We start from the raw sequence: 23071 nt of genomic DNA, 5'->3' as shown, positions 1-23071 counted from the left end.
TACTCTGAATGAGATTTCACTAGCAGGTCAATAATTTTGGCGGAACATTGGAAGTCTCCTGTTGGTGGCTGGAAATTGAGTTTTATTGCTGCTTTTTAAATAATTATTGCTGCATCTGAAAGTCAATCGAGAATGAAAGCTTTAAAGGAGTGTTTGGCAGAGTATTATCATCAGCAACAACTGCCGATGCCTCACTCATGAGTTTGCTCTCCAGCCACTGGAGGGCCAGATGTCAAGAATTTAGGTGCAGAAGTCAGTGAATCCTGTGAGATGTTCTACATCGACTGTTGACCTCTGCGACCACATTCCCAATAAGCACTGCCAATGACTGCAACTCTGCACTAGTACAATTTACTTTTAACTCTTTCTGGCCACGAAAAGTCAGATAATAATATGCTGACACATGATGCATTCATCTGAAGTTCATAGAATCAAACAGCACGGAAGGAGGCCATTCGGCCTATTATGTTTGAAAGACCTATCCAATGAGTTCTTCTCCCCCATTCTTTCCCCTACAATTTGTTCCTTTTCAGGTATTTATCTAATTACCTTTTAACAGTTACTGTTGAATCAGGGTGGTCCAAAACCAGACCTTAGGCCTTGGGCCTCATTTCAATACTTTGAACAAGCTTTCGCACCTGTTGTTAGGGATCAATTTCAGGCTGTCCGCATTGCTGCCAGCAGATCTGGGGAAGAACTACTAGGGGGTGGGGTGGTGGAGTGGGGAGGAAGCTCTCAGGACTGCTGTGGGACTCCTCCTGGCTCAACATCAAGCTGTTAAAAAAAAACTCTACTTACTTTGTTGGTGGCAGCCACTGATAAGGTTGCATCCACAAGAGGAAGACCTGAGCAGTGCAGATCCCATGCCGGCTCTGATGACGGCAGCCCAATTTGGCAGAGGGGCCCCAAAACAGTTATCAAGTCCCTTATTAACATGTGCAAGGGACCTAATTCCTGTTTTAGGTGGCCACCAGGGATGTATTCTTTCCTGAAACATTCCTTTTTTACTGAAGCTCCACCTTGTGAAGTGTCAGTGGATTTGTGTTCGGGACAGATGGATGGAGAATACTTTTTATTTATTTTATTTTATTTAGAGATACAGCGCTGAAACAGGCCCTTCGGCCCACCAAGTCTGTGCCGACCATCAACCACCCATTTATACTAATCCTACACTAATCCCATATTCCTACCACATCCCCACCTGTCCCGAAATTCTCCTACCACCTACCTATACTAGGGGCAATTTATAATGGCCAATTTACCTATCAACCTGCAAGTCTTTTGGTGGCGGGAGGAAACCAAAGTACCCGGCGAAAACCCACGCAGACACAGGGAGAACTTGCAAACTCCACACGGGCAGTACCCAGAATTGAACCCGGGTCGCTGGAGCTGTGATGCTAACCACTGTGCCGCCCAGGGCAGAGGTTGGATGGTTTCCTAATGCTTCAACATACTCAACTAATCCTTCCATTATGTACTCCAACAAGAACTGTTGGGTTCACGTTGATTAATTTGGAAGTATTAACATAGTGGAGGTAGGGCAGAGTGCTGTTTAACTTTCAAAAACAGAAACTGCTGGAAATATGTAGCAGGTCTGTCAGCATCTGTAAAGAGAGAAGACAAATTAATGTCTTGGGTGTGGAGCCGCCTTCATATTCAATGTATATTGAACGGAGAATAACACAGTGTATATTATAACGGACATCGCAGGATATCTTGTATGGAAACTATCACATGCAACAAAAGTATATTATAGAAATAGTCCAGCTTATGCTCTACTAGCTGAGAAATTGCTGCTGTGATTTTAGTGGGTAACTACTTTGTGAGTTCTTTCCTCAGCTCAGCTAGCAGTCTAGGATGTCAGCTTGATATCTAGGCTGACACTTTAGTGCAGTACTGTGGGAGTGCAATCTTTCAAATATAAGTTGCCAGTTCAAGGTAGTGCTGCTCTATTGGAGGCATTACCTTATGGATGTTAATCTAAACCAAGGCCTTATCTATCCTCTCAAATATACAAAAAAATCCCTTGGCACAGGTGTCCTGGCCCATATTTATTCCTGAAACTATCTGGCTTATTGCTTTTGAGGGATCTTGCTGTGTGCAATTTGGCTGGGCTCTTTACCCAGACAACAACATCAAAAGTAATTCATCGGTGGGTGAAGCACCTGTGTCATCCCGAGGGCGTGAAAGGGACTGAACAAACATGCTTTCTTTCTCTCTCTCTCAGGTCGGCAGTAGTACGTGTAGAGAAAAACAGGAGAACACAATGTGTGAGGAAAATACCTCAATTGTAGTGGGAAAGTCGGCACAGGGATAAAGTGAACATTGACTCATCAGACCTTTTGCTAAACTAAATGAATGCAGGAACTTTATCCCTGTGTCTTACAGAAAGAAGAGATAAAATGTTTGTTTCGACGAGAATAGCAACATGAAGATATATTTTCCAATCACTTTCATTTGGCTTTTAAAGCTGAACACATTTGTACCAAATTCCTGTCTCAGCTATTTAACGCAGGTTAAGGGGTTCTGTAGACAGTAACACAAGCTGTGTATATACGTGATGTATATTAGTAGGATCAGTATATATTACATTATTACATGCAGAAACATATAAAATTCTGAAGGAGCTTGACAAGATAGATGCAGAGAAAATGTTTCCCTTGGCTGGGGAATCTAGAACATGGGGTCAGAGTCTCAGAATAAGGGTTTGACCATTTAGGACTGAAATAAGAAATTTCTTCACTCAGGATTGTGAACCTTTGGAATTCTCTACCCAGGGAGCTCTGGATGCTCAGTGATGGAGTATATTCAAATAGCAGTTTCCCACATTAGAGATCATGGCCAGCATCTGCCAAATAAGACTTTGAGCTCCCAACAGCTGTGAGCTTGTCCTGTCACATCATACCAGACGTGCGGGCCTTATACTGCACTGAGGATACAGGATGTAAAACCACAACAGAAAAAGTTACATTCCTGTTTTACATTACCCATTCTTACCCCGGGAGTTATCAAATTAATCTTCTCACAAGTTGATGTGGCGATGTTAATAATGAAGGAGTTAACTCATCAGTATGAAATTTGTTTGCTGTTCTACTAAGACCCTGGTGCAGACTGAACTATAATATGAGCTGGTGAAGTGAGTCTTAGCTTCAGCAATAAGTTACATCCCTTCTTAAAATATCTGAAAAAAGATTTTCACATGAATGCATTCTAACAACATGTCTGCCATTGATAATTGTATGACGATTTTGAATCCTTCCAGATTCTTCATATGATCTTGCCTGTGACAAAGTATCTTGTCCACTGAGGGCACAGATTAGAAAATTATGGGCTCCATGCCTGCGATATGTTGATCTACACTTGCAGTGGGATGAGTATCTCACTGTGGGCCACTGTGTTTCAGTGGGCTAGGTGTATCTCATAGTGGGCCAAGTATTCTCAATGGACCAGGTACCTCTCACTGTGGGCCAGGTATCTCTCAATGAGTGGGAATTCAGAGAATCTGCCCTAATCTTAAGATTGCATTTACCTCTACTAAATGCAGAGATATTTCTTCCCCTTATTCCACCACCCCGTGCCTACCCCTGCCTCCACTCCCCCATTCTGTCCTCAAGTCAGTGATGTTGGGATAAAGTTCTGAGGGCGAGCAGCCCTCCAGTATGCACTGCAATGATGCCAGCTGCTCCTCAAGCTCAAAATCCAAAGCTCGAGCTCCTCCAGCTTACAATTTGCTGCACTTGTCATTGTCCAGGACACAAGAAACATCGTGGAGTTCCCACATGGCACTGGATGTATTCTCTATATATTAGACTGTTAACTAAACTTACCTGAAATAAGCTTAAGACTTAATTAGTTGATCTAGTTAAGTGATAGGTTGGTGAAATTAATGTTTACCTGTAAAATACCCCTTCCGCCCGTCCTTGTGATGTGACGTCCTCCTCCTCCTCCACGTTTAGCATGATGTCATTTTCTCAAATTTCCTCGATGTTTGTTTTCTGCAATCTGCTGATTCTGCTGCCGCTGTTCTGTTTGAACTTCAGATCTGTCCCTTAGTGCTCTGTGGTCGCACCGCAACTCACCAGTTTGGCCACATTTGGACAATTTGTAGGGAATGTTTGGCACTCATTCTTCATAATTTCCAACTATACAACAGTGACTACACTTCAGAAAGTACTTCATTGGCTGTAAAGCACTTTGAGACATCTGGGGTTATGAAAGGCACTATATAGATGCAAGTCTTCTTTTTATTGATTGGTGTATCAGCAAAGATCTGGGAAAGGGCAATGAGGGTGGTTGTCAAGATTTCAGTGATGAGGAGAGGTTTGTTTTCGATCATGAGCTGGTGTGGCATCCAATCCATAATTGTACATTTATTGCATTGCAGAATTTTATTCTAGTTCTAACCCATTCCATCGCTGACCCAGCAGAGCTATATCCATAGAGTCATAGAGTTATACAGCACAGAAACAGGCCCTTCGGCCCATCGTGTCTGTGCTGGCCATTAAGCACCTATCTATTTTAATCCCATTTTCCAGCACCTGGCCCGTAGGCTTGTATGTCACGGTGTTTCAAGTGTTCATCTAAATATTTCTGAAATGTTGTGAGGGTTCCTGCCTCTACCACCCCTTCAGGTAGTGTGTTCCTGATTCCAACCACCCTCTGGGTGAAAATCTTTTTCCTCAAGTCCCCTCTAAGCCTCCTGCCCCCTGGTAATAGATCCCTCTACTAAGGGAAAATGTTTCTTCCTATCTATCCTATCAATGCCCCTCATAATTTTGTATACCTCAATCAGGTCCCCCCTCAGCCTTCTCTGCTCTAAGGTAAACAACCCTAGTCTATCTAGTCTCTCTTCATTGCTGAAATGCTCCAGCCCATGCCACATCCTGGTGAATCTCCTCTGCATCCTCTCCAGTGCAATCACATCCTTCCTATAGTGCAGTGACCAGAACTGTACACAGTACTCAAGCTGTGGCCTAACTAGCATTTTATACAGCTCTATCATCACCTCCCTGCTCTTATATTCTATGCCTCGGCTAATAAAGGCAAGTATCCCATATTCCTTCCTAACCACCTTATCTACCTGTGCTGCTGCCTTCTGTGATCTATGGACAAGTACACCAAGGTCCCTCTGACCCTCTGTACTTCCTAGGGTTCTACTATCCATTGTATATTCCCTTGCCTCGTTAGTCCTCCCAAAATGCATCACCTCATACTTCTCAGGATTAAATTCCATTTGCCACTGCTCTGCCCATCTTACCACCCCATTTATATCATCCTGTAATCTAAAGCTTTCCTCCTTACTATTTGCGATACCATCAATTTTCGTGTCATCTGCGAACTTACTGATCATACCTCCTATATTCACATCTAAATCATTAATGTACACTACAAACAGCAAGGGTCCCAGCACCGATCCCTGCAGTACACCACTGGTCACAGGCTTCCACTCGCAAAAACAACCCTCAACCATCACCCTCTGCCTCCTGCCACTAAGCCAATTTTGGATCCAATTTGCCAAATTGCCCTGGATCTCATGGGTTCTTACATTCTTAACCAATCTCCCATGCGGGACCTTATCAAAAGCCCTACTGAAGTCCATGTAGACTACATCAACTGCCTTACCCTCATCTAGACGCATGCAATAAGGGTGCAACTGAAATTATGGGTGATTTTAATCTACATATAGATTGGGCAAACCAAATTAGCAATAATACTGTAGAGGAGGAATTTTTGGAGTATGTACGTGATGGTTTTTTTGGACCAATACGTTGAGGAACCAATTAGAGAACAGGCCGTCCTAGACGGGCTATTGTGTAATGAGAAAGGATTAGTTAACAATCTTCTTCTGCGGGGTCCCTTGGGGAAGAGTGACCATAACACGATAGAATTCTTCATTAAGATGGAGAGTGAGAGAGTTGATTCTGAGACTAGGGTCCTGAATCTAAATAAAGAAAACTTTGAATGTATGAGGCACGAGTTGGCTATGATAGATTGGGGAACGTTACTTAAAGAGTTGACAGTGGATAGGCAATGGCTAGCATTTAAAGAGCACATGGATGAATTACAAAAATTGTTCATTCCTGTCTGGCGCAAAAATAAAACAGGAAGGGTAGCTCAACCGTGGCTTACAAAAGGAATTAGGGATAGTATTAGATCCAAGGAGGAAAAATATAAAATGGCCAGAACAAGCAGCAAACCTGAGGATTGGGAGCAGTTTAGAATTCAGCAAAGGAGGACAAAGGGATTGATTAAGAAGGGGAAAATAGAGTATGAGAGTAAGCTTGCAGAGAACATCGAAACTGACTGTAAAAGCTTCTATAGATATGTGAAGAGAAAAAGATTAGTGAAGACAAATGTGGGTCCCTTACAGTCAGAAACGGGAGAATTTATAATGGGGAACAAAGAAATGGCAGACCAATTCAATACATACTTTGGTTCTGTCTTCACAAAGGAGGACACAAATTACCTCCCAGAAATGTTGGGGAACATAGGGTCTAATGAGAAGGAGGAACTGTATGAAATCAATATTAATAGGGAAATGGTGTTAGGGAAATTGATGGGATTGAAGGCCGATAAATCCGCAGGGCCTGATAATCTACATCCCAGAGTAATTAAGGAAGTGGCCGTAGAAATAGTAGATGCATTGCTGGTCATTTTTCAAAATTCTATGGACTCTGGAACAGTTCCAACGGATTGGAGGGTAGCTAATGTAACCCCACTATTTAAAAAAGGAGGTAGAGAGAAAACAAGGAATTACAGACCAGTTAGCCTGACATCAGTAGTGGGGAAAAAGCTAGAGTCCATTGTAAAAGATGTAATAGCAGAGCACTTGAAAAACAATGACAGGATCGGACAAAGTCAACATGAATTTACAAAAGGGAAATCATGCTTGACAGATCGACTGGAATTTTCTGAGGATGGAACTAGTATAATAGATAAGGGAGAACCAGTGGATGTGGTGTATTTGGACTTGCAGAAGGCTTTTGATAAGGTCCCACATAAGAGATTAGCATTCAAAATGAAAGCACATGGAATTGGGGGTAAGGTACTGATATGGATAGAGAACTGGTTGGCAGACAGGAAACGAAGAGTAGGAATAAACAAATCTTTTTCCGAGTGGCAGGCAGTGACTAGTGGGGATCAGTGCTAGGACCCCAGCTATTCACAATATATATTAATGATATAGATGAGGGAATTGAATGTAATATATCCAAGTTTGCAGACGATACAAAGCTGGGTGGGGTGTGAACTGTGAGGAGGATGCAGAGAAGCTCCAGTGTGATTTGGACAGGTTGAGTGAGTGGGCAACTACATGGCAGATGCAGTATAATGTGGATAAATGTGAGGTTATCCACTTTGGTGGCAAAAACAGAAAGGCAGATTATTATCTGAACGGCAATAGATTGGGAAAGGGGGAGGTGCAACGAGACCTGGGTGTCCTTGTGCACCAGTCGCTGAAAGTAAGCATGCAGGTGCAGCAGGCAGTTAAGAAGGCAAATGGAATTTTGGCCTTCATAGTGAGAGAATTCAAGTACAGGAGCAAGGATGTCTTGCTGCAATTATACAAGGCTTTGGTGAGACCACATCTGGAGTATTGTGTACAGTTTTGGTCTCCTTATCTGAGGAAGGATGTTCTTGCTATGGAGGGAGTGCAGCGAAGGTTGACCAGACTGATTCCTGGGATGGCAAGACTGACATATGAAGAGAGATTGGGTCAATTAGGCTTGTATTCGCTAGAGTTTAGAAGAATGAGAGGGGATCTCATAGAAACCTACAAAATTCTAACAGGACTGGACAGACTAGATGCAGGAAGGATGTTCCTGATGGCAGGGGAGTCCAGGACCAGGGGTCACAGTCTAAGGATAAGGGGTAAGCCATTTAAGACTGAGATGAGGAGAGATTTCTTCACCAAGAGAGTGGTGAACCTGTGGAATTCTCTACCACGGAAAGCAATTGAGGCTAAATCATTAAATATATTCAAGAGTTAGATATAGTTCTTAGGGCTAAAGGGATCAAGGGATACGGGGAGAAAGCAAGAACAGGGTACTGAGTTTGGATGATCATCCATGATCGTATTGAATGGCGGTGCAGGCTCGAAGGGCAAAATGGCCTACTCCTGCTCCTATTTTTCTATTTACACATCTAGTCACTTCCTCGAAAAATTCAATCAAGTCCAGCTCTAACCCATTCCATTACTGACCCAGCAGAGCTATGCTCTAGTTCTAACTCATTCCATCACTGACCCAGCAGAGCTATACTCTGTTTCTAACTCATTCTATCACTGACCCAGCAGAGCTATACTCTGTTTCTAACCCATTCCATCACTGACCCAGCAGAGCTATACTCTGTTTCTAATTCATTCCATCACTGACCCAGCAGAGCTATACTCTGTTTCTAACCCATTCCATCACTGACCCAGCAGAGCGATACTCTGGTTTTAACTCATTCCATCACTGACCCAGCAGAGCTATACTCTGTTTCTAACCCATTCCATCACTGACCCAGCAGAGCTATACTCTGTTTCTAACTCATTCTATCACTGACACAGGAGAGCTATACTCTGTTTCTAACTCATGCCATCACTGACCCAGCAGAGCTATACTCTGTTTCTAATTCATTCCATCACTGACCCAGCAGAGCTATACTCTGTTTCTAACCCATTCCATCACTGACCCAGCAGAGCTATACTCTGTTTCTAACTCATTCTATCACTGACACAGGAGAGCTATACTCTGTTTCTAACTCATTCCATCACTGACCCAGCAGAGCTATATTCTGTTTCTAATTCATTCCATCACTGACCCAGCAGAGCTATACTCTGTTTCTAACCCATTCCATCACTGACCCAGCAGAGCTATACTCTGGTTTTAACTCATTCCATCACTGACCCAGCAGAGCTATGCTCTGGTTTTAACTCATTCCATCACTTACCCAGCAGAGCTATACTCTGTTTCTAACCCATTCCATCACTGACCCAGCAGAGCTATACTCTGTTTCTAACTCATTCCATCACTGACACAGGAGAGCTATACTCTGTTTCTAACCCATTCCATCACTGATCCAGCAGAGCTATATCCAGCTCTAACCCATTCCATCATTGACCCAGCAGAGCTATACTCTGCTTCTAACCCATTCCATCACTGACCCAGCAATCTTTGATGTTGAGATTGACCACTAAAAGTAAATAGGGAAATGTTCTATTTCCCAACACTGACACCCATCACCTCAGAGAACAGAATGTTCATCCAAAAGCCACTTTAAACACGCAGAAGAAATACCACTGCAGCACACAGGCCCACTCACATTCCAGGCTTTGTGCCTTACCCGATTAGCATTCACTACAACACCAAGGAAAGAACAATGGCAAATGCCGCTTTATTAGTGGGCAAAGCAACCTGTGGATAGTCTGTAATCCATTAACACTGTAGCAGAAAGGGTTTGTAGGAACATGCCTCAGAGAGGTCTCGAGGCAAAATGTGGAGGTGTAGAATTTTAAGCATCCCTGGGACTCCTTTTGTGTATTCAGTGTCATTAGCAGATTTCCAAGCACATATGTTTCCTGTCACTCCACATCTGGGAAACTGATTTCCCAAACATTTCTATCGTTAAGATTGCAGAGTGGAATTAAACAAATGTAAAGAAACCAAAGCAAATTCCTTAATTTGCAGTTGTCATTTCATGAACTTTGAAAAAAATATATTTTAAACATTTTATTTGGCGCTGAAATGTTAAAGTGGGACTTAAATGCCAAAAGAAAACTGAACCCAAGATGGAGAAAGAGTAAATTCCTTTCATCCCTCTCAAAATTAAACTGTAACCCTGGACGGATGGGTTAATCTAACGGTTACATGTTGCTGAAATGGGGACATGCACACACTGTGTTACATAGGTGTCTTGGTGGAGCCCCCACAACCTCAGCCCTTCTGTAACTCAGTCTGTAAATGCAGTGAATCACACAGACAATGATCATCCCAGGCCCTAGCCTGTGCTGATCTGAAGCCAAGGCAGAATTGGGTTGTAACAGTGCCCTTGGGCTAGAGTAACAAGATAAACAGAGTTCCTGTCGCCGATGCTATGCAGCGACCCCTGCTGGAAAGTGCATGGATGATAAGCAGGGCTGTTGTACTCACCGTAGCAACAGAAGCCTAGCAGTTGTGGTACTGGAAGAGTAGTCCAGAATGAGTTTAAATCCCACCATGTAAATTATGAGATTTGTGGACTTTTAGTAGGACTGAATGCCACAGGTTGAGATGCCAGAGAGTGTTCTATTGCCGTAGTCAGTGTCTTTGGGAGAAGATGGAGCGGGAGGCGGAAGAAAAACAGAATGGTGATACTGTGAAAAGAAAACAAGTTAAATGAATTAAAACACGGGTCTCATTAAATCTGTCTCTTAAATAAGCAACGAAAAGTGGTAATAGTCTAATGCTGGTATAGTCCAGATATCCTCACTGCTTCAAGCCTAAGCTGCATTTGATGCCACACTACATCAAGCCCACTGCAGTAAATCTGTCCAGTGCTATTGAACCCAAGGGTACAATTCATTAAACTAGCCATAAATCCAATTGACTATAGTCACATACCACAACAGCACATGCTGAGTGACATCCTCTGACAATAAAGGTACCTCTGTTCCTGCATAGTTTGCACTCCAGGCGAACACCTCTGACATTCTGTGCTGTAGCCAAGCGAGTGGTAAAATACATTTTTAAATGGCAGATTAATCCTAGACATGTATAAGGGGAGGTCAGGAGAAAGCACTGAGACCATTGTCTCTGGCCCAGGTCTTGCCCTTCGCTCTATCTGTCATCACGTCTCTCTGGAGGCAAGTGCCTCACTAACCCATCTCCATCCTGTATCCTCAGGTAGGTCTAGCTCTGTCACTGAAGGCACGTGCTGCCCATGATCTCCTGATAACCACCACTGGTAAGTAACACTGTAAAATCAAACCAGTGCAAGGACAACGCTCAACATTCCCAAATCATAAACCCTGGGGTATACTTAATGGGCACATTGCCCCTCACAGACATATTAACTGTGTTATCTGTGGTTCTGTTGGTAGCACTATGGCATTTCTGAGTTAGGAGGTCATGGGTTCAAGTCCTGATCCAGATTCTTGTGCATGTAATCCAGCTGACACTCCAGTGCAATAATGAGGGAGTGCTGCATTATTGGAGCTGGGTGCCACGGGTTGCCTTTGTCGGTGGGAGAGGTCATTGCACCTCACTGGACAGCTACCGCCCGCCTCAAACCGGGCAGCCCCCGGTCAATAAGGTTCTGTCCCGCCACAGTCTGCCTGCTTCAATGGGTGCTTGGAGCTCAGGGTCATTGCCCGAAAGGTGGACTGATACACCGCACCAAACAACATGAAAAAAGGAAAGAAGGTACCAGCCCTTCGCTTTGCAAGCTGGAACGTCAGAACTATGTGTCCTGGCCTGTCGGAAGACCTTACACAAATCAACGATTCTCGGAAGAACGCCATCATTAACAACGAGCTCAGTAGACTCAATGTGGACATTGCAGCACTTCAGGAGACTCGCCTCCCCGCGAGTGGCTCTCTAGCAGAGCAAGACTACACCTTCTTCTGGCAGGGCAGGGATCCTGAAGAACCAAGACAGCATGGAGTGGGCTTCGCCATCAGAAACTCCTTGCTCAGCATGATAGAGCCTCCCTCAAATGGCTCGGAACGCATACTGTCCATCCGACTGCTCACCACCTCTGGTCCAGTACACCTACTCAGCATCTATGCTCCAACACTCTGTTCCGCACCTGAAGCTAAAGACCAGTTCTATGAACAACTCCATAACATCATTAGCAGCATCCCCAACACCGAACACCTATTCCTGCTGGGGGACTTTAATGCCAGGGTTGGGGCCGACCATGACTCATGGCCCTCCTGCCTTGGGCGCTATGGCGTTGGAAGGATGAATGAGAACGGGCAGAGACTGCTTGAGTTGTGTACCTATCATAACCTCTGCATCACCAACTCGTTCTTTCACACTAAACCCTGTCACCAGGTTTCATGGAGGCACCCAAGATCACGTCGTTGGCACCAGCTAGACCTCATTGTCACAAGGCGAGCCGCCTTAAACAGTGTTCAAATCACACGCAGCTTCCACAGTGCGGACTGCGACACCGACCACTCCCTGGTGTGCAGCAAGGTTAGACTCAGACCAAAGAAGTTGCATCATTCCAAGCAGAAGGGCCACCCGCGCATCAACACGAGCAGAATTTCTCACCCACAGCTGTTACAAAAATTTCTAAATTCACTTGTAACAGCCCTTCAAAACACTCCCACAGGGGATGCTGAGACCAAGTGGGCCCACATCAGAGACGCCATCTATGAGTCAGCTTTGACCACCTACGGCAAAAGTGCGAAGAGAAATGCAGACTGGTTTCAATCTCATAATGAAGAGCTGGAACCTGTCATAGCCGCTAAGCGCATTGCACTTTTGAACTACAAGAAAGCCCCCAGCGATTTAACATCCGCAGCACTTAAAGCAGCCAGAAGTACTGCACAAAGAACAGCTAGGCGTTGCGCAAACGACGACTGGCAACACCTATGCAGTCATATTCAGCTGGCCTCAGACACCGGAAACATCAGAGGAATGTATGATGGCATGAAGAGAGCTCTTGGGCCAACCATCAAGAAGATCACCCCCCTCAAATCTAAATCGGGGGACATAATCACTGACCAACGCAAACAGATGGACCGCTGGGTTGAGCACTACCTAGAACTGTACTCCAGGGAGAATGCTGTCACTGAGACTGCCCTCAGTGCAGCCCAGCCTCTACCAGTCATGGATGAGCTGGACATACAGCCAACCAAATCGGAACTCAGTGATGCCATTGATTCCCTAGCCAGCGGAAAAGCCCCTGGGAAGGACAGCATTACCCCTGAAATAATCAAGAGCGCCAAGCCTGCTATACTCTCAGCACTACATGAACTGCTATGCCTGTGCTGGGACGAGGGAGCAGTACCCCAGGACATGCGCGATGCCAACATCATCACCCTCTATAAAAACAAAGGTGACCGCGGTGACTGCAACAACTACCGTGGAATCTCCCTGCTCAGCATAGTGGGGAAAGTCTTTGCTCGAGTCGCTCTGAACAGGCTCCAGAAGCTGGCCGAGCGCGTCTACCCTGAGGCACAGTGTGGCTTTCGTGCAGAGAGATCGACTATTGACATGCTGTTCTCCCTTCGTCAGATACAGGAGAAATGCCGTGAACAGCAGATGCCCCTCTACATTGCTTTCATTGATCTCACCAAAGCCTTTGACCTCGTCAGCAGACGTGGTCTCTTCAGACTACTAGAAAAGATCGGATGTCCACCAAAGCTACTAAGTATCATCACCTCATTCCATGACAATATGAAAGGCACAATTCAACATGGTGGCTCCTCATCAGAGCCCTTTCCTATCCTGAGTGGTGTGAAACAGGGCTGTGTTCTCGCACCCACACTTTTTGGGATTTTCTTCTCCCTGCTGCTTTCACATGCGTTCAAATCCTCTGAAGAAGGAATTTTCCTCCACACAAGATCAGGGGGCAGGTTGTTCAACCTTGCCCGTCTAAGAGCGAAGTCCAAAGTACGGAAAGTCCTCATCAGAGAACTCCTCTTTGCTGACGATGCTGCTTTAACATCTCACACTGAAGAATGCCTGCAGAGTCTCATCGACAGGTTTGCGTCTGCCTGCAATGAATTTGGCCTAACCATCAGCCTCAAGAAAACGAACATCATGGGGCAGGATGTCAGAAATGCTCCATCCATCAATATTGGCGACCACGCTCTGGAAGTGGTTCAAGAGTTCACCTACCTAGGCTCAACTATCACCAGTAACCTGTCTCTAGATGCAGAAATCAACAAGCGCATGGGTAAGGCTTCCACTGCTATGTTCAGACTGGCCAAGAGAGTGTGGGAAAATGGCGCACTGACACGGAACACAAAAGTCCGAGTGTATCAGGCCTGTGTCCTCAGTACCTTGCTCTACGGCAGCGAGGCCTGGACAACGTATGCCAGCCAAGAGCGACGTCTCAATTCATTCCATCTTCGCTGCCTTCGGAGAATACTTGGCATCAGGTGGCAGGACTATATCTCCAACACAGAAGTCCTTGAAGCGGCCAACATCCCCAGCTTATACACACTACTGAGTCAGCGGCGCTTGAGATGGCTTGGCCATGTGAGCCGCATGGAAGATGGCAGGATCCCCAAAGACACATTGTACAGCGAGCTCGCCACTGGTATCAGACCCACCGGCCGTCCATGTCTCCGTTATAAAGACGTCTGCAAACGCGACATGAAATCGTGTGACATTGATCACAAGTCGTGGGAGTCAGTTGCCAGCATTCGCCAGAGGTGGTGGGCAGCCATAAAGACAGGGCTAAATTGTGGCGAGTCGAAGAGACTTAGTAGTTGGCAGGAAAAAAGACAGAGGCGCAAGGGGAGAGCCAACTGTGCAACAGCCCCAACAAACAAATTTCTCTGCAGCACCTGTGGAAGAGCCTGTTACTCCAGAATTGGCCTTTATAGCCACTCCAGGCGCTGCTTCACAAACCACTGACCACCTCCAGGCGCGTATCCATTGTCTCTCGAGATAAGGAGGCCCAAAAGAAAAAGAAAGGAACAAGAGATGTCTTTTGGATGAAATGTTAAACCGAGGCCTGTTTACCCTCTCAGGTGGATGTAAAAGATCCCATGATACTATTTCAAAAGGCAGGGGAGTCCTCCCCTGTGTCCTGGCTAATATTTATCACTCAACCAACATCACAGATTATTTGGTCATTTAGACTTTTGAAGTGTAGTCTCTGTTGTAATGTAGGAAGTGTGACAGCCATTTTGTAGACAGCAAGTTCCCTCATTCAGCAATGAGATGATGACCAGATAATCTGTTTATAAAGAGATAAATATTGGCCAGGACAACTCTGCTGTTCTTCAAATACTGCTGCAGATGTTTTACAGGATCTGTGAGGGCAGACAGGATCTCAGCTTTATGTCTCACCTGAAAGATAACACCTTGAACAGTGCAGCACTCCCTCAGTATTGGATCAGATTATGTGCTTAAGTCTCTGGAGTATGACTTGAACCCACAACCTTTGACTCAGAGAAGAATGCTACCCACTGAGCTGAAACCAGGAGAGTTCACTGTATTCCTTTAGGTTGCGAAAGTTTTAGTTTTTCTCCTTTGGGACTTCAATGGTGGTTGTAGACACAGACCTCAGATGGTAATACTGTTGTTGCAGTGACCTTTAACCCACAGCCAGTGTTCGATACAAACAATATTTTTTTGTTGTGTGTTTGATGAGCATTCTCCTGGTTGCTTTCTATCAGACCAGCAAATAGCAAAAAAGTAAATTGAAATTTGTATATTATATATGCATCCATTCCTTCCTGTTTGTCCCATTTGGTGCAGGAAATGTTTCTATTTGGTTTCTGCTGACGTGTCTTTCATTTTTATTGGCTGGGTCTGTAGCAGGTCCTCTAGGACAGGGGAAGGGCAGGGCAGGGATAGGGGTAGAGTGGGAGAAAAGTGACTATTGGTTCCATCATGATTCTATATATCCAGACATAGCACAAGAGACATGGTCACTTGTTTATAATGGATGCCGATTTGCGAGTTTTCTATTTTACAGTCGGGTAGACTAGCACAAGCAGTAACATTGAGTTTCATCGGCTGGGTGGGTAGCAGGTCCTGGGTGCTGGCAGAGGGCTTGAAGAGCAGGAAGAAAATCAGAAAAGAATGCTGGTAATGCTCAACAGGTCAGGTAGCAACTGTGGAGAGAGAAACAGAGGAGTTAATGTTTCAGGTTTGGACCCTTCGTCAGAATACTTTGGATGAGATGCTAACTTGTCTGTTTTCTCCATAGAAGCTGTCTGACCAGTTGAGCGTCTCCAGCATTTTTTAGTTTTGTTTCAGATTTCCAGCATCTACAGTATTTTGCTTCTTGAAGAGCAGGGTTGAGGGAATACTAACCCATGTCAAAATACTTTTGGTGAGATACATCCATCCCTTGTGCTTGAACCTATGGTGAGGCCCATTTTAATTTTTCCAAGATGTTTTATCTGTGGCCCAGTCAGCTTGAGCTCTGTTGGGGCCCTCTTATGTCAGAGGCTCTCTAGGACTGTGGGATTCACATTAAACATTAGGAACATACGAACATATGAATTAGGAGCAGGAATAGGTCACTCGGCCATTCAATAAGTTCATGGCTGAACTGAATACTCCACATTTCCACCTATCCCGATAACCTTCCACCCCCTTGCTTATCAAGAATCTATCTACCTCAGCCTTAAAAATATTCAAAGACTCTGTTTCCACTGCTTTTTGAGGAAGAGAATTCCAAAGATTCATGACTGAGAAAAAAAAATTCTCCTCATCTCCGTATTAAATGGGCGACCCTTTATTTTTAAACAGTGACCCCTAGTTCTAGATTCTCCCACAAGGGGAAACATCCTTTCCACATCCACCCTGTCAAGGCCCCTCAGGATCTTATATGTTTCAATCAAGTCGCCTCTTACTCTTCTAAATTCCAGTGGATACAAGCCTAGCCTGTCCAATCTTTCCTCAGAGAACAGCCCGCCCATTCCAGGTATTAATCTAGTAAACCTCTCTACCGCCTCCAACGCAATTACATCCTTAAATAAGGAGACCAGTACTGTACACAGTGCTCCAGATGTGGTCTCACCAATGCCCTGTATAGCTGAAGCACAACCTCCCGACTTTTGTATTCAATTCCCCTTGCGATAACATTCTATTAGCTTTCCTAATTATGTGCTGTACCTGCATACTAACCTTTTGTGATTCGTGCACTAGGACACCCAGATCCCTCTGCATCTCAGAGCTCTGCAATCTCTCACCATTTAGATAATATACTTCTTTTTTATTCTTCCTGCCAAAGTGGACAATTTCCCACTTTCCCACATTATACTCCATTTGCCAGGTCTTTGCCCACTCACTTTATCTATATCCCTTTGTAGCCCCCTTATGTCCTCTTCACAAGTTACTTTCCTACCTATCTTTGTGTCATCAGCAAATTTAGCAACCATACCTTCGGTCCCTTCATCTAAGTCATTTATATAAATTGTAAAAAGTTGAGGCCCCAGCACAGATCCCTGGGGCACACCACTTGTCACATCTTGCCAACCAGAAAATGACCCATTTGCCTGCTCTCTGTTTTCTGTTATTTAGCCAATCTTCTATCCATACCAATATGTTACCCCTACACCATGATCTTTTATTTTCTGCAATAACCTTTGATGTGGCACCTTATCAAATGGCCTTTTGGAAATCTAAGTACAATACCTCCACTGGTTCCCCTTTATCCACAGCACATGTAACTCCCTCAGAACTCCAATAAATGGTTAAACATGATTTCCCTTTCACAAAACCATGTTGACTCTGCCTGATTACCTTGAATTTTTCTAAATGCCCTGCTATACGATCTTTAATAATAGCTTCTATCCTTTTCCCTAAGACAAATGTTACGCTAACTGGCCTGTAGTTTCCTGCTTTCTGTCTCCCTCCCTTTTTGAATAAAGAAGTTACATTCATTATTTTCCAATCTAACAGAACCTTCCCCAAATCTAGGGAATTTTGGAAAATTAAAACTAACTCAACTACTATCTCACTAGCCACTTCTTTTAAGACCCTAAGAAGTCCATCAGGACCCAGGGACTTGTCAGCCCGTAGCTCCAACAATTTGTTCAGTACTACTTCCCTGGTGATTGTAATTTTCTTGAGTTCCTCCCTTCCTTCCATTTCCTGACTTACAGCTAATACTGGGATGTTACTTGTATCCTCAGTAGTGAAGACCAGGGAGGAAGCCATTCAGCACCTCGAATCTGAACCACCATTCAATTAGATCATTGGTACTCTGCACCTCAAATCCATTTACCCAATTTTTTCTCTATCTTTGGATGCTCTTACCCAACAAAATGCTATCAATCTCAGTCTTGAAAGCTCCAATTGTCCCAGCATCCCATCATTTTGGATGAGAGAATTCCAGAGTTCCACTATCCTTTGTGTGAAAAAGTGCTTCCTGATTGTGTTCCTGAATGGCCTAGCTCTAATTTTAAGATTATGTTCCCTTGTTCTTAAATCCCTTCTGAGAGGAAATAATTTCTCTGTACCTGTCCTATGGAATTCCTTTAACATTTTAAACCCCCTCATTCTTCTATACGCAAGGGAATACAAGCCAAATTTATGCAATTTAGGTTTAAATTTAAAATATAAGCACTGTTTGGCTCTGTGTGTGTCTCTGCATGTGTGCATGTCTGCGCAAGACTGTGTTTATGCATGTGTGTGCATGTGCATGCATATGCAGGTCTGCATTTGTGTGTGTGCATTTATTTGTGTGCTTATGTGTCTATTTATGTCTGTGGTTATATTCCACCTTTGTACAAGGCATATGGTGTGCCTGTGCAATATACTTGTCCAGCTGAAATATGCAGGGCAAGTGAGCGACCTTAATGTGTGGTATAAAAGTTGATTTATTTCTACTTAGAGGCTCAGTTGCCACACGAAGATGGTAACTGACTGATTACCATCTGCTTCAGATTTAATACTCAACAGCGTGACTGCCATCCCATTCAGGAATGTGTCTTGTGCATTGAGCTGCCTTTGAAATCTGCTCCAATTCTGTACAGCAGGACTCTGATTGATAGTGAGCTGCATGCTACCTGTCTCAATGAGAGGATTGAGCAGCTCCACAAGTTATACCATCATTGTAATACAATTTGAGATAACTTTCCGACTCTGTGCTGCCAGGGAGAGCTGCCTGGAGCTCAAAGTCAGAAAATGACCCCTTCCCTTTCCATCAGTGTTAGAGAGCAGGCTAAAAATACAAATGGAAAAGCAACAGGTTGCTTTGAAATTTAGAAACCTTATTAACCCAGTAAGTTAGTACAGACTGGGAAAGCCCTGGCTTAGATCCCTGATCTGAGTTAGATGCTCTCAGTTGGGACCAGAATGGGACAGTGTAGAGTGAGCTTTACTGTGTATCTAACCCGTACTGCATCTGCCCTGGCAGTATTTGATGGGCCAGTGTAGAGAGAGCGTTACTGTATCTAACCCGTGCTGCTGTACGTTTGGAGGAGGTGTTTGATGGGACAGTGTAGAGCGAGCTTAAGTCTGTATCTAACCTGTGCTGTACCTGCGCTGGGAAAATTTGATGGGATAATGTAGTGGAGGCTTTATTCTGTATCTAACCCATATTGTAATTGACCTGGGAATGTTTGATGGGACTGTGATGTTCCTTTGCTCCAGAGGTGCAGTTATCACCCTCAAGTAAAACCAACTGTAGTTTCAAAGTGGAGTTCAATTTCTGTTCCCTTTGTAGAAGTGCTGTCTTGGTCTTCATGTTTTCTAAGCCGAAGATTTGGAGTAACCTTTGGCAGTGTATGCTTTCAGTCTGTCTTACTATGTGCTGCTATTTCAGTGGAAATTGTATGTTTTATTGGGAAAACCAGTCTCCTCCAGGAGCTGTGCCGAACACAGTCAGGAAATTGACCTTGTAATGTGGAGATGGAGCAGTTCAGCTGCTAAAAACAGCCAAAGTTCTACCAAGTGATTTATTGACAGTGATTCAATCAGATAAACGCAGTGAGGGCACAAGGGTTCTGAAGTGAGAAAAATACGAGCAGTCTTTGATATAATGGGAGATGTTTTGGCCAGAGCAGATTGGACTGTAATTGGAAACATCACTGTTTTGAAATGATTATTTTTTTCCCTAAAAGGAAGGTGCTGTTTATGAGGAAGGTTTTCCAAAGCTTCCCTCTTTCTCACCTTAAGTCTCCAACACTATGGTGACCAGCCTGATTTTTCCCTCTTGTTCATCCTAGGCTGCAACTCTGCCTATCTTACACATAGAATCATACAGCACAGAGGAGGCCATTCGGCCCATCATGCCTGTGCCGGCACTTTGAAAGAGCTCTCAAATTAGTCCCATTTCACTGCTGTTTCCCCACAGCCCTTCACAATTTTCCTTTCCTAGTTATATATCCAGTTCCCTTGAGAAAGTTACTTTCGAGTCTTTTTCCACCCTTTCAAGCAGTACATTCCAGATTATACCAACTCGGTGCATAAAAAAAATTCTCATCTTCACCCACCCCACAACTTACCCAGTTCTTGTATCAATTATCTTAAATCTGTGTCCTCTGGTTACCAAGCCTCCCACAAGTGGAAACAGTTTCTCATCCTCACTACATCTTCACTTTGTTGAAATCAAGTCTCGCCCTATAATCCTGCACTCAAACACATTCTTTCCCAGGGACTCAAAACTTCTGAGCTCCTCACCTGTGTCATTGTTCCTTTTTGCACCTACAGTCTGTTGGCTTTTGAAAGCCAAGCTTGGTACATGAGAACAGATGTATGAAGGCACATTGCCAGCAACCTCCATGTTTACACTAAAGCTTGGCTCGGGTATAAAATTAAAACCCGACTGGGCCTGACCCGACCACAGCCAACCAGAATCTAACCCAGGCCCGAGTCCTTCAATTTTTTTTCATGCCGACCCAACCCGAAAATATCAAACATGTTATTAATACAGGAGAAAAATCACGTCAAAACATAGATTAAAAAGAAAGCAATACAAAACAAAACCAACTACAGTCAACCCGAACCCGACCTAACCCCAGCCTGAATGCTGGACACAGAATATAGACCCAATCCCACCCGAACCCGACGCATGTAGTTGGGTTTGGTTGGGTTCAGTTGGGTAGCCAGGCTTTAGTTTACACTATCTCTAAGACTGTTGGGGAATGGATGCCTGCTCTTATGATTTGTGTTGTTCCACAAGGTGAAAGGATTCAAAGGCATTTATTGGCTTACATAGGAAGTAAGCATACAATGATTAGTATTTTTACCAATAACTACTCATATGCAATGACAACTATTACTAATAATAATTACTCATATTCTTCAGATATGGTAAAACGACTTACCAGAGAATTTCCTGCGTCACAGGTTTCGAACTCGAGGGGGTCAGCTGGTCCAAACCTTGTCAAGTTCTGAAGAACCTATTATAACACCACTCTTTTTATACCTTTCTTTCACTCTGCCAACGTAAGAATCCACTACATGTTTCAAAGTATTACCTCATTCAATTAGATGGACTTCAGTTTTAACAAGAATAATGCCCATAAATTGTGCTTTTCAAGGCTGAGCGAACACAAATAATTTTGTGGCCTCTTCTTATCAGATAAAAGACTATCTGGCTGGAATCCCTTTTACTAACTGAGTATTGCTAACAGAAACTCACTTTTTGCTTTATAATGCTCCTGAGATGCACCTTGGGATGTTTTATTATGTTAAAGGTGCTATATGAATACAAGTTGTTTTTATTGTAAAACCTAAAGTTAATATGAAGAATTAACCATTTCCTTGCAAGATGTTGTTAACTCTTGCACCCACTTCCCCAACTGCTAACAATACAAACTTCTGGGGGAGGCAAAAAAAAAGGTAAAAAACCCTGTGACCTATTTCAGGAAAAACTAGGAAATTCTTCCCCAGTTCCCTATGCCAATCAAACAAATTCCAGAAGATTCATGGTTAGCCATGATGAATCACTGGGCAAACTTAACTTTCTGATAAATGCCTCCAATTCCCCCTTCATAAAGACCTGCTTTTTGTAATTTAGTCCATCTCTTCTATTCTTTCCAAACTTGATGATGTCTAGAAGTGTGGGCCTTGATCCTTCACTCTGGTATTGGACTGTGTGCTTTAGCCATTAGTCCTGGTGGTGCATTGTGGGCCTTGACTTTTCTCACGTGAGGCGCACTGTGGGTCTTGATCCTTCACACTTGAGGTGCATTGTGAGCCTTGACTATTCATACTTGAGGTGCACTTTGCGTTTTGGCTCATCATCCAAGTTACTCAGTAAGCAAAAGTCTGTTTAAAAAAACTAAAATAATAAATTAAACTTGTTCAGTGCTGCAGTTATTTTATTTACAAGGAGCTATAGCAATAGACATTTCCAGGGTACTGGCAATTGGTTGTTAACGGCAAATCTGATCTAAGGGAGGGGTTGGAATGTGGAAAACTGGGTAGGTAAATAGGAATGGGACAAGAAAGGAGACTAACAGAACTCAGGACAGAGGTAAGAGGAGATGAGAGAGCTGTCAGGAGGAAGGCAGCAAGCGCAGACACCAGAGACAATTAGGAGTACAGCTGAGAAGGAGCAAAAGAGATGAGGCAGGGTTACAATAGGGTGAGATAAATCCACTGCGGAGTAGAACTGATGGTGAATTTTTGACCCAAGTGTAGAAATTGTAACTGGCCTATGGGGAACATACAGGTATTTGACAAAAACTAGGTTGCTTTGGTCAAGTCTAGGTTGCAAATCAAAGTGGATGCTGTCCATATTTGCTGTTTTTGCCTAATGGGAGGTGTTTCTCTCTGTGTTACAGCCATTTGCAGTTATGACGTGTGCTTTAATGGTGGTAAGTGCATTGAGGGAATGTCGCAGCTGTGTCACTGCCCACAGGGATTCCAAGGACCCCGTTGCCAATACGGTGAGTAGCCCTTTAACGTGCCTGTTCCATTTCACACGTTGGATTTCTACTTTTGGTGTAACAATTTTATGTTGCAAGGGTTCGGGGAGTAAGGAGGGGGGAGAATTTACAGAAGACTGTGCCTCGGAATTTTAAACCAAGGTGAAAACTTTGAACCAGTGGAAAACTCTCATCCCACTGTAAGAGATGGATAATATTCCACGCAATTACTTGACTGTTTCAATCAACTCAGTAATCTTCATCTCTGGATTGTGAGCTGCTAGTCTAAGGAGCATCAAAATAAGAGAATAGGAACAGAATTTGGCCAGTCAGCCTCTGTAGCCTGTTCCCCCATTCAGTTAGATCATGGCTGACCTGCATCTTAACTTCACTTGCCTGCCTTGGTTCTATAACCCTCAGCAAAAATCTATCAATCTCAGTTTTTCAAATTTCAATTGATCCCCAGCCTCAACAGCTTTTTGAGGGAGAGAGTTTGAGACTTCCAATTCCCTTTGTGTGAAGAGGTGCTTCTTGACATCACCCCGAAATGGCATAGCTCTAATCATAAGGTTATGACCCTATGTTCTGGAC

At 43.9% G+C, this 23071-nt stretch overlaps 1 protein-coding gene across 2 annotated transcripts in view; it reads left to right on the top strand.

Annotated features, from left to right (window-relative positions):
- LOC137352076 (multiple epidermal growth factor-like domains protein 6) overlaps nt 1-23071 on the top strand; it is a 392916-nt gene that overhangs the window by 40486 nt on the left and 329359 nt on the right. For both annotated transcript variants that reach the window (XM_068017149.1, XM_068017148.1), the window contains exon 4: nt 22397-22501. In XM_068017149.1, coding sequence (XP_067873250.1) covers nt 22397-22501 — 105 coding nt within the window. The remainder of the gene's footprint in view (nt 1-22396; nt 22502-23071) is intronic.

This window comes from Heterodontus francisci, chromosome 37 (assembly GCF_036365525.1).
Source record: "Heterodontus francisci isolate sHetFra1 chromosome 37, sHetFra1.hap1, whole genome shotgun sequence".
Lineage (NCBI taxonomy): Eukaryota > Metazoa > Chordata > Chondrichthyes > Heterodontiformes > Heterodontidae > Heterodontus > Heterodontus francisci.
The sequence above is the reverse complement of the archived record's forward strand: the minus strand, read 5'-3'. Positions and strand labels throughout refer to the sequence as shown.